This window comes from Phoenix dactylifera, chromosome 3 (assembly GCF_009389715.1).
Source record: "Phoenix dactylifera cultivar Barhee BC4 chromosome 3, palm_55x_up_171113_PBpolish2nd_filt_p, whole genome shotgun sequence".
Lineage (NCBI taxonomy): Eukaryota > Viridiplantae > Streptophyta > Magnoliopsida > Arecales > Arecaceae > Phoenix > Phoenix dactylifera.
In genome coordinates this window covers 9,934,322-9,947,414 of record NC_052394.1, presented here as the reverse complement: position 1 = coordinate 9,947,414, position 13,093 = coordinate 9,934,322, and the positions used below count along the sequence as shown (strand labels likewise).

The 13,093-nt window shown below is 39.5% G+C and overlaps 1 protein-coding gene across 1 annotated transcript; it reads right to left on the bottom strand.

Moving 5' to 3' along the window:
* Positions 1-3,412: 3,412 nt before the first annotated feature.
* On the bottom strand, positions 3,413-13,093 carry LOC103698678 (pre-mRNA-splicing factor ATP-dependent RNA helicase DEAH10-like). The gene is given in 9 exon segments (XM_039124581.1): positions 3,413-3,731; positions 4,356-4,490; positions 4,843-5,045; positions 6,567-6,798; positions 7,688-7,873; positions 11,246-11,406; positions 12,079-12,189; positions 12,192-12,284; positions 12,673-13,093. Coding segments are annotated over 9 exon segments (1,458 nt in total). The 5' UTR covers positions 12,826-13,093; the 3' UTR covers positions 3,413-3,547.

Sequence of the window (13,093 nt, the reverse complement as noted above, 5' to 3'; positions counted from 1 at the left end):
AATGGCCCAAGCAGGAGAACCTGCCACCGCGCCGAAGGTTCGATGAGTCAACCGACTTCTTCCGGCCGGGAATGGCACGAGTAGGAAAATAGGTCGCCGTGCCGAAAGCTTGGCATGCCAACCGATCCTTTTAGGTCGAAAATGGCCCAAGCGAAACATCGAACTTACTTGAATTTTCTCTAGTAGGCAATCCTAGAGATGCTTCCGGGAGCATACTCCGGAGATGAATGAAGGTGCCGACCTCCGAAGACCGAGCCCACTTGAATTTCCTTTGGTATGCAACCCTAGAGATGCCTCTGGGAGAATACTTTGGAGATGAATGAATGTGTCGACCTCCTGAAGATTGGGCCTACTCAAATTTTCTCTAGTAGCCAACCCCAAAGATGTCTCTCAGAGCATACTCCAGAGATGAACGGAGGTGTCGACCTCCTCAAAACTCCAAAAAAAATCGATCAAGGAGCCCAAGACAGGTCGAAGTCAGAAACCGAGCCAAAAAGGACTACAACAAAAGGTTGAAGCTCGAGCAACGACCTAAACTTAAGCAAAAGTAAACAAGAAGGATGAAAACTGAAGTCAGGTACTTCCAAAAAATTCTTTATTTTCATTGCCTTTTTGCATATACATTGACCTTGGCAAAAATCAAGTAAAAAAAGCTACAACAAAAGGTCAAAGCTTGGGGCGACGACCTGGACTCAAACAAAAAGCAAACAGTAAGAATAAAAACTGAAGCTAGGTACTTAGAAAATTCTTTATTTTCATTAAGTTGTGAACCTTTACACTGACAACAAAAAGTACACTGAGCCCGATTTACTCGAGCAAAAAGAAAAACAACTTCATCCTTCGTTACCGTCTCCATCGTCTCCTTCGTCACCGATGCATTCAAGGCTCCTTGATAAAAGCTCCGTCCTTGATCGAGATGATGACATGACTTTCGCCGCCCGAATTAGAATATAGTTCGACCTTAGAAGTCGGGGACAAGTAATCTCGACCATGGACTAGATATTCTCTTTGACCTCAGATGTAAGCCAAAGAGAACAACCTCAGCCCCAGCCGAGCAACGGACCAACCGAAGTGAGTTACCTCGGCCCCAGCCGAGGAGCTAATTAGCACGAGTCAACAAGAATTGGCTGCCCTAACAATTGACATCCTTGGTAGCCTGCCGTCGGGGCAACACCACGCTTGCTTCAGATCTGTGCCGCACGTCGCCTACACAGATTGGTGCCCACGCCTCGGTCGTGCGACTGGCTATTTTCTGGCCATCATTGCATTCCACGTCGGCCTAGGTAACATCAAAGTTAACTCCCCTATACAAGAGGAACAACCCGAGGACTTGAGGTAAGCAATACGCACGCAACTTTTGTCATAGAGCCCTTACTCTGCTAAATTTTCTCCCTTCCATATTATGGCTTCTCGATTCTGACTTAGGCATCCAAGGGTCATCCGCCGAAAACTCTCCAACAAGTAGACATTTTGCAGGCCACACAAGAAAGAGATCCACCCCCCACGCCTCATTCCGCCTGCTCAACTTGTCTCTAGTTGATTCCCTAAGTCGTTAGAGCTATGCTCTGTCCTCAGTCCAATTTCAGCGGTAGCAGGTGGCAAGCTGATGACTTCTAATGTTGAAGCAATTGATGGGAGCATGACAGCTTCTCCACCTTCTTTATTTAAAAAGCAAAGATTAACAATGACTAGGACTAACCAGAGGGAGCCAAAAGGGAGATGCTTTCTTATAGGTTTGAATAGAAACAGCATCAGCATCAGCAACATCAACACGAGTTAGGCATTGATCAGGGTAAGAGAAGGTTATCGTAATATATGGAGAAGTGATGCATCATGCATTTATTATATATGCCCCTCACATTGCAGATTTATTAAATGAATCGATTTGGCCAAAGCTAGCTCAGTTTGAATTTTCGTGGTCAAATTTTAACTTTTGTTTATTTGCAGAAGAGTCCTTTTGACTGTGGTTTCCCTTTTTTTATTTCCAAAATAATGATGGGACCACTTATTTTAAAAAAGTTAATAAAACAATTGCTTATATGAAACATCAAAAAGAAAAATACCTCCATCTAATTCAATCATCCAACGTCCACATCATAATTCAAAAATTATGATGTGCCAGGAGTGACAGAAAATGAGGATGGTTTGAGGTATATCATTTTTTGGTTGCCCTTGTTACGGCATGGCCACACACACATCCTTGTTATGGTTCATATTGATAGATCGTTCTTGCTGCAATGTTGCAGGAGGTGCCGGTGATGCAACGTGTTGTGGTTCAAATCTAGCCCGAGGGTGACCACGCTGGTGGAGCCGAGAGAGCTGCCGATACTGAAAAGGGGAAGACGGAAGACACCTCCTGCGCGACGGCCGTGGACCTGCACAAAGCCTCACCGGTGTTTCCGATGAGGACCCTCCGACGATCAAGATAGAGTGGATAAATTTAGTTTAGCCAAAGGTTCTTTAGAAATTACCTGACTGAGCTATTTATAGTCTCGGTGGAGTGGTCTAGGTGGCGGAGGTACTGTCAGCCCTCGTCGTGAAGGGGCGTAACTCTGAGCCGGATGGCGCGCAGCTCAGGCTGGCTGGTAACGTGCGGTACGGCCCATTCTTGAGAACGGTAGGATGTTGACAGTCACGGCAGGGTATGACCGGAGTAATCAAGATACCGTCTGACTGCTGTTGGCTGGTTATGGAGACATGACATGATAGTGTGATGCAGTACGACCACGTAGGTGGGTGTAGGCCCGCACATGGGTGTGGTCGTTGGCGAGGCCAAACTCATTAAGCAGTCGCATCATACGTTTGACGAGGTCGGCTTGGCGGATGCTGGAAGTAGCTTAGCCTCCCGGATTTCGAGATGTGATCGATGAAGCGGCACAAGCTCGAGAGTCGGAGCGTATCGCTGGGATCAGCGCCCCAAGCCTTATCGAGACGGATCAACGATTGTCTGGAGATACCCCGAGCTTTCGGTGGAGTTCGAGAACGAGCTGATTTTGAGCCGAAGTGAAGATTCAGTCGTCCGTCATTGGTATTTACTGGGTCGAAACTGGGCGGCCTTTTAATTGTGGACTGGACGATCCATTTTTTCCTCTATCACAACGTATGCATCATTGAAAGTTACCAATAAGAACTAATGAATTGAAGCAATGAAATGAAGAAAATCTGTATGCACCACCATCTATAGGGAAGCAACGTCCAATGCCTTTAAATCCATCTTCAAAGGCTTGATTACGGAAAAAAGAGGATTAAGTGAATGCATCCCCAATTTTTGCACTTAGCCTGCCCAATGGGTTAAATCCTACAATTACAATGCTTCGACTTGGAGCTCTGCCTCGCCTTTTACCATCCCTAGTTTCCAGTTTCTTTTTTGTACCATATCAATTTGTTATTTTGCATCCTATTGCCTTATAAATAGATTGAAACGAACACATATTTTCGAGAAGATTGCAGGAAATTACTGCAAAGCATGATACAAGAGATAATTAAGAATGGATCTACACATAAATGGATCAATCAAAAATTTAAAATTTGATCCAAAAAAAAAACATTAATTTTCTACAGCATAATACTGAGGAGCTAGTTCTGGTAACCACAGGGGATCTACTCTTGTTAAGTTACGAACATAGTTTTGATTTGTTCGAACCAACTCATTGAAGATGATACACTCTGACTTTGTCCGGAACAGAACTGAAGAAGGATGTATCTGTACAGTTTGACTGCTCCACATAGCCCTGTCAAAGAATAACAAGATTAGAAATGATTTGGTGCGTAAGAGGTCATGTTCTTTGCTCTAGAAACAAAAGGGTTGATATGACACAATGCAGAAGATTTAGCATCATATCTTTTGTCATAAAAATAATTAGTAGCAAATTTGTTTAACAACAGAAATTCCGAGTCTGAAGCTATTTGAATTAGTAGACAACAGGCATAATTACAACTCATTGAATGATTGATCTTCCTAGGACAGCTAGATTGATTGAATAATGGTAGTTCGGGGGACAAGAAGAATAGCATTTATAACAAAGGAACTTGATATCTAAAATAATCAAGTAGCTAATTATTTTTTTCCTGATTAATTTTTGAGTAAGTGTAGATAGATAGATGTTGCCTTCTTGAAGGTACCAATGGGCAAGAATTATAATTCACCAAATGATACTTGGGCAGGCCTGGATTCATTCAAGAGTTCTTAATGTCGCAATTCTGCCCTAGGTGCCCCTTGCCCTCGGTTCTTGGTCATGAAACCGTCAAAAATATCAGAAAAAAAAAAGACAACACATTGTTCCTGGTGTTGCATCCTTTTTTTTTTTCTTTTGGAATCAATTGCAGCGTAGCTAAAGTACAGTATGATTCTAAACCTGTATGATCCATCTGGTTGCTTCAGTGCTGCATTGAGGAAGAATGAGGCTGTAAGGCATCTGCGGAACTGAAGCATGTCATCTCCACATGATGATAGAGATAGACCCATTTGCTGGATATGCCCTTGAATTTGACTGCAAGAATGAAAATTGGTAAATTATGAGAAGGTACATTAGTCCAAATGCTACAATTTTTTTTCCTACCAGGAGTAGAAAATTCTCAAAAATATCGCTTTCACAAACTTGTTGTGATGATATCAAAACGTATATCACTTGCATAAAAATGCAAATTATTTTAAGAAATACAACAGTTCGCACATCTGAACTATTAAACAGTATACATATATTGGCTATCGGAATGAAATTGCAACTTCATAATCTAAGGGGCTATCATTTCAAATTGTAAAGAGGTTGCACATCAGCTTTGTTATGTATCAAAAATAAGAACTCAAAATATTAATATGTGAATGAGGTAAGTACAGCTAACCTGTGAACATCTTGTGCATGTCTTAGAGACCGGTAATTGATGAAGTTCTCCCTGCACCATTTCCTTAGAGCTTTTTCAAATTTTTTTTCTTTACTATTTGCTGTTCTGCTCTTCTCTAAGCATTCTGCAGAAGCCCGATATACATTCACCAGGGATATATGGTCCCCTTCAGGGCTTGAAAATTTCTTCCTTGCAGCTTTTGCCTAAACAGAAAACCAAGACAATGGGCGATACTTAGCATGGTTACCTCAGAGAAGATTGCATGAAATAGCAGTAATTAACCAGTTATTTAGTCTCTTTCCTTCAGTTATCTAACACGATTTGCACTTACCATGTGGAAAGAGAAGTGAAGAGAATAATAATTTATCTGCAGTTTATCAGATATAAGGGTTTTAATATAAAATATAATTTGATCTTTTAATATTAAAATTGAGCATCTTACATTTGCATTAAAGTTTATGAGGATGTATCTGGGTGCCATCAAATATGAAACATTACAAACTATCATCTGTGAGGGTCTGTTATGCAAAAAAGGGTGAGACATGATGTGGTATATGGATACGAGGGGAATATTGTTTTCCATAACAGAATAGATAATGCAATGAAAGTTTATTAGGATGGAGAAGAAAATTGTTGACATAAACATTTTCAATGTACAATACTAATTTACATGTTTTATCAGATTTTCTCTATGCTAGATTTACTTACCGCCAGAGTAGCGCGATACTTCCATAGTTGACATAATATGGATTTTCATTTTTTACAAACATAGGACAATTGAATTACGGACCTATGTAGTCACAGAGAACGGAATAAATAGATATAATCACCTTCACGAACAGGTGCAGTCCAAAAGTAATGGCTAGAAGTATTACGCCTTGGTAATGGCTCCTGTGCTAGTACTTTACCAGTAGGGTACAGCATCGTAACCGCATATGGTAAAGCTACCAAGTTGGCACCCATATCAAGTTGGCATCCATATCAACTCGGTACCCATATCATGTATGGACACAATACTGCATCGAGCTCCTATATTATATTGGTTCCCTACCAGAACAGGAGGGTGCATCCACTATGGGGAGCTACAGTTCGGTACATAAAGCCATATATAATGTGCATGGTGTGAACAAGCTTTCATGAAACAGTAAGCTGATAACTGTAACCAAGCTAAACACGTAGGCTTGGAAAAGTTATAGGTTGGTCAGTTAGCATTTGGGGATTAAAATACATGCAGCAATATAATTGGGTTTTTTCTCTTGTTGAGCCAGGGTGACTTTTGGTTTGTCCATGACATACTCCAGTTGTTAGTATAAAATGCCAAAGTTAATGCATAACAAACCACCAAGCCTAATTGACCACTAGGCACACCCCTTTTCCATATAAATTGTCTACATAAAATCTTGAAATGAAAGATATTTAATAACTAAGAAATTTGAATTCGTATACACCCCCTGAATTATACATATTTTATTTTATATAATTTAAGTTATGATTTCTTACAAGGTTTTATAAAATCAAGACCAGGATCTATTGTACCATCCGTATGTAACATTTTGTGTTTTATGTAACTAAAAAAGGAAAATGGAGAAAAGCAGAACTTTTATACAACAAGAAATTTTAACATCCTGTTTTATATAAAAATTCAAAAAAATGCATGATGTTATACACTATATCAAGCAAATCTTTTGATAAATTGCAAAATGCAAGAAATGCCAAATGCATACCTCTTCCATCTTCTCACGAGGAAAATAAAAAATAGATTCCACTGAAAGCATCGCAACCACTATCAGCATTTCTTCCATGCACTTGAATTGACTAGCCAAGATCAGCGCCTTCGAATACATAGGGTCCAATGGTAGCCGAGCCATCTGATGACCAATTGGATCTGATAGTCTATAATCATCAGTTAAAGCCCCTAGGAGGAGTAATTGCTCCAAAGATTTCACAATAGCCATCCTGTCAACAGTCATGAAAGTCATGTATATATTTTTGTTGAGGGAAAATGAAAGTCATTACTAAAATAAATAAAAGGCCGATTTCAGTCAATCAGACAATGAAATCTTGATAGTTAAAACACGATGCTAATAATTTTGAAGAAAGCAGTACATATAAAATTATCTACACATTAAATGATTTCCAGTGTAACGGAGAAATGAAACAAACCAAAATTCTGATATCCAATTGAGACTCAAAAAACAGTCTAAATAAGTAAAAACTTTGAAACTAATTCCACTACCATGTGTCCTCAAAAATTACTTGACTTTTATAAGTCCATCAATTTAGTTGCAAGCAATGGTTGAATAGACTATTGGTAATTGTTAGGATTTGAGTTCCATACCAATAAAGAAACAAATGTAATGAAAGATACAAAGACAAGCTTTTTTCTGAACGGACCAAGGATTTAAGTATCATATGCAGGCGGCATGCTGGACTGGCATTGGTCTGGTGCATACTGTTCGATGCCAATGCTTGGCATGCACGAGTACAAACAGCATGGCAAGCCCCAGCAGGCAGCCCGTACTGTGCTAGTGCTGCATGCCAGTGAGGCACTGGCTCGCTGTGAACCATGCATGTAAAGCTATGCCATGCCATGTGGACCAACACTCAAGTCCATGGAACAAATACCGTATCTCCACATTCGGAAGAAAGGCCAAAATCCTTTTAAAGTCTGGAATTGTTCGTCAATTATTATTAGCAAACTGAATGTGCTCTCACCGGGTGAAGGCACATGTCCTGTTTGCATAGAGATTACTAGGCAAGCTTACTAGAATCTAGTTATATTTTCTATATTTCAAAACCATGCCTTAAGAAACATGTAATATCAAAGAAGAATATCAGATTTTACCTTGAAGGCTTTTCCATGAAATCAAACCCTATAATATCATCAACACCTAGGGCTTTCAGTTGTAGCACAACATTTGAGAGGTTGCACCTCTTTATCTCTGGAACAGTCGAATCCATAAGTTTACCAAATTCACTTTCTGGGTACAATCGGAAGCATTTCCCTGGGCCCTCTCGTCCAGCGCGACCACTGCGTTTGACATGGATAAAGTCTTGTTATAACAAATCAGGAAAAATTATAATTTACACCAAAACTACATTGAACTGCAGTTAGAAACGATGTACAACATAGGCATACAAACATGCGATTCAATGGGATACTAACTTTCATCAAAGGCAAAGAATTATTCAAGTTGCTATACTTGTCATTCAAATCATATGGTATGTATCATAAATAAAAAAAGATGTACTAAAGAAATCAGATTAATAAAGAAAAATATAGCTTTTTGTTGTTTTCAGCACCAAAAGGTACTATAAAAAAACTGCATGTTCTTTCTTTACAGTTTTCTTTATAAAATGTCCAAATACATAAGACTGGTCATATCTTCACGAAGAAAAGAAAACTACTATGGATGCAATGTTGATACGTACCAACATCAAGTTTTAAGTCAATGGAAATTTGTTAGAAAAATGGTACAATCGCAGGCCACTTAAGTAATCTGTGATATCAAGTCGTAAGCCAAGTGGGATTCATAATGATTCATCAACTAGCAGAGTCAAGATTCAAATTAAGATAGAGATATTTGATAGTTATGGAAGGGAGAAAAAAAAAGATTCAAGTACTTGAACAACAAAATAGGCCAAAATACAGCAACACTCCTTTAACTTCGAGCGAGAAACATTTTGATCCCAAAAGTTTAAAAACTTTCAATTAACCCCCAAGAGTTTTTATTTTTGTGTCAATGTGATCCAACCGTTCATTCTGGCCCCTAACATCGTTAATGGACTAGTTCAAAAGATGAAAATCCTCTTATTGTTAATCACTATAATGCCAGAATTTATTCAACTTATTCCCATCACCGAGAATTCTGCCAGCCTGACCCTCTCCTCCCATGCCTTGACCTCGATTATTTTTTCGTGGAGCTGCAATGGCTGACCATTAGCTCTTAAAGGGAAATGAGGTGTTCCAGGCCCTGAGGCAATCTCATCAGCTTGGGCAGCATGAGATCACTAATGTTTCCAATGATGTAAGGTCTCCCAGCCATTCTAGCAGGTTGGCCAAATTGGTGCAGGCTACTCTCTTCAATGATCAAAGTGAAGTTAGGTGTTTGCATGCTCTCTGGTACATTAATCAGCTCATCACAAGATTCAATTAACAAGTCCTCAAGTTTGGTATGGTATTGCAGCTCCTTCCATCAGATGATACGCCATAGTACTTACCACAGTCTCCTAAGAAGCAAAGATTATGACACCAAGGATGATGGGCACATTTGCCATCTCAATGACAACATCTCACTGCTATCGCACACCCACATGTCCACAATGGATATCGGCATACATGGCTTTTAGTTTCAGCTTGGGACATCCAGATCTGTCAAAGTATTAAGAGAAGTTAGCATGATTACTTCATGTCTTTCCCCACCATTATCCACCATAACTATAGTTGGCTACTCCTCTAAATCGGGAATATTCTCAAAACGGAGTTCCTTCAATGAAGGGTATGTTGTCAATCTGTTGCAACTAACATTACATTTGGTATCCATGTACATGACTCTGCTCATGTATCTTAGCTCAAGAGACTGAACAGCTACTAGCCGTCTGACTGGTGGAAGATAATCACATACATGAATATTGCTTAATATTAAGTGAACCAGATATGGGAGCCATGATTCTATCTTGTTCGTCATCCAGTTAGAAATCTTGGTGCCCATGTAACCATCTATGTCCAAGACCTCCAAATTCTGAGGGGTTACAAGACCCTCCAGTAAGCTTCCACCACCTCTAAATGATAACTCTTCCATGACAAGGTTAGAGACCATAGGTTTTTCTTCTCCTTTAACTTTGCTTTGTGGGCATCTGTTACTAGATTCTTTTCCTTCATGGGACACCAGATTCCGATGTTAGTTTAGGTGTCCTAGCTCTGCAATGCCGCTAAATCTGCTATTGCCTTGCTCATCCATGATGGATAAGGGCAATGTCTGAAACTTACAAGCTATTAGGTATAGAACCTGCAAGTTATGAAGCCTCCCTAGGAATTCGCGAAGCATCTGAAGATAAAAACACTTAGGTATAAACACAGCAAGTTATGAAGGTTGCTCATTGACTCAGGCAGTGTTTCAATCCAGGTTGATGAAATGTCGAGATACCTTAGAAGTTTCATTTTTTTAATCGAATTGGGTAGCTTGTTCATCTGGTTGCCATGTAAATCTCATCCTCATCCTCGACCTTCGCCCTCCTGATTCTCCTCTACATGTTCCTCCTGTCCATTTCCACCTTAGAAGTTTCATTTTCTTAATCGAATTGGGCAGCTCTTCCATCTGGTTGCCATGTAAATCTTGTCCTCATTCTTCACCCTTCTTGATTATTCTCTCCACATTCCTCCCCATCCTCTTCCCTTTTAATTCTCATCTCTCTCTCTCATCCCTCTTCTTCTATTCTCGACGATCGATGATAACCCCCTCAGATCCATGCAATCATGCAATAGACGAATTTGAGCTTAAAGGAGAGGGGGCAGTGTTGGGGCTTCTGGACCCTCTAGAGAGGAGCGGGGAGGGATTCATGGGGGAGCATGCTGGGGTCGGAGATGGTTAGCCCCGATCCAAAAGATATTGTAGGTGATGGAGGCAGTGGGCACGATCCTATTGGCTACAGGGGATGGGTGAAAAGGCCAAGGAAGCGGTCTGAGCCAAGGGACCACTGGTGGCACAAGCTGTCCATGGAAAGGGCGGTGGCGGCCACATGCATCACTAGCATAGTGGGCACCGGATGATCGCAGCAACAATCATGGCATTCCACAGAGAGAGGAGTGAATGGAAAGGGGTGGAGGAAGAGAGGAAGGGGAGGAGGATTTTTTCGAAAATAGCGTATTTTAAAATTATCACATGATGACCATGTGTGATAACTAATACATGACACTTCTTAATGGAGATGGACGGCAAGACCACATTGACACAAAAAATAACTTTTAGGGGTTAATTAAAAAATTTTAAACTTTTGGTGTCGAAGTGTTTCTCACCCAAAGTTGAAGGGTGTCACTATATTTTTTCCCTAATTAATATGTTCTTTTTGTCTTTAAGAATATAGCAACTATTCTCTATGCTTATCCTAGTTCAGAGCATTTGTCAAGTCACAGGTTGTGATCTTGATCAAATTTATCCTATATAGAGTTATCAGCTAAAAGACATGGATATCGACATTTATGAGGTAACAGTCACCATAATTATTACAAAAACATGTGTCATCATGCTCATTTAATAAATAAATGACTTCCAAGAAATAACTTATCGAATGAAACAAACAGTAGGCATAACAGTCTGGAACCAAAGGCATAAAGATTAGTCAAAGTTATCTAATAAAAATTCTGACAACCAACACAGATCAGTAAGCATACCAATATTCTTACCTCCTTTGAAGAGCCTGTGCTTTTGAGGTTGGAATGATGATCAATGACTCCATCCCTGTTACTGGGTTGTATGAACGAGCTTTCACCAGTCCTGGGTCTATAACATACTTGATGCCGGGTATTGTAACAGAAGTCTCCGCAATATTTGTTGCTAGTATGACCTACATAATCCATTGAGAAAAAGACCTATCAGCACCAGGATAGGTGCATGATAATTCAATATACGTAGATACCATTTTAAGTTAGAAAGTAATCAAGTTAAAGGTCCACTGGAAAAATCACAACTTCAAACAAGATATAGTAAATTAATTTTGACTCAAGTTACTGAAACAGGCTAAATTTACAATTCTTTGCCTCTTCCAAAATCACATAACGCATGTAATGCATTCTCACTGGATGCAGAAGTAACATATAACATTATTAACTGCTGCCATCAATGCACAACCAATAGACTTGTGGCATGTTTAGTGATGAGGAATGATTCACAGTATGAAAACAAGACACTAAACCTACTACTTATATACACAGTCACTATACTACAATAAACTGACAATGAATCATTCAATCCTGCCTCTTGCACCAGAGAGTTGATTCACAGAAGCTACCATGCATGGTTTTTGCAATAAGTTAGATTAAATGCATCGAGTTGTTAGGAGCCAAGCAAGAACAAGTGTGGGAAAAAGATAATGCTGTAAGGTTAACAATAAAATTTTATAATTTTGAGTAGTCAATAATCAATTTGTCATCATTTTACAGAGTGATAAATAAGTAAACAGATTGATGAACACCATACATTTTTTTGGATCAATAAGGATGAAAAATATCAGGTTTACCTTGCGACAACCATAAGGGGCTGGCTTGAAGGCATTCATTTGCAGATCTGAAGGAAGAGATGAGTACATAAGTACAGTTATGAGTTTTTTGACTGCCTTTAGGTAGCTGGTGAAATGCGCTCATGAACAAGCCTCTCTACTGCTTCAATCTCCTCTTGCCCAGTCAAAAACGCAAGAATATCTCCAGGACCCTCCTCTAGATGGATCTGCAAATAAAAAAGATATTATCCTGGACTCAATAAGGATGCAAAGCCAAACTGAGTGAATGAAGCGGCTCAGTTTTTACATATAATCAAAGTATAGCATGAAGTATTAAAACATGTCATCTCCCAATTAGAGAAACCTTTTCCGTGGTTTTTTTTTGTTGTCCTCTTGGGAGGCAAGATCTAAAAAAGAATTTAATCACTGATAAAGCTATAAATAAACCAACATCCGAAAACCCTACAAAACCCAACCAATATTGGAGACACCTCAACCAATTTCATATTCCTTGTAACAATTCAAAGTCCTAGATATTGATTATATGTAGGACGCCAATGATGGTCTAATTCGAGAAAGAAACATGATGATATGGCTAAATGTAAATTAATTACCCTGAAAAATAGTAATTAGGGTGGCATCTATATAATCTGGCTCAGGTTGATATGTATACAGTATATCCACAGGGTACTGCCTTCCTTGAATGTGTACAGCTTTTGCACCGCCAAAGTATTCAGAAAAACCCCTTGCGTCCAAACTAGCAGACATTATTATCAACTTTAGGGAGGTGAATTTTGCACCCTGACATGCTCTTAAAGTACTGAAGCATTGAGTCTTATCTTCTTTATTAGACACCTCAGATTTGTTGTCAAAATTATGCTGCTTGATAGTAGAACGTGATCTTACAAACTGCACATTTTTTAACAACCCCAATAACACATCAGTATGGACTGTTCTTTCATGAGCTTCGTCGACAATGATGACACTATATCTAGATAGATATGGATCCAGCAGTGCTTCCCTGTTGATAAATGAC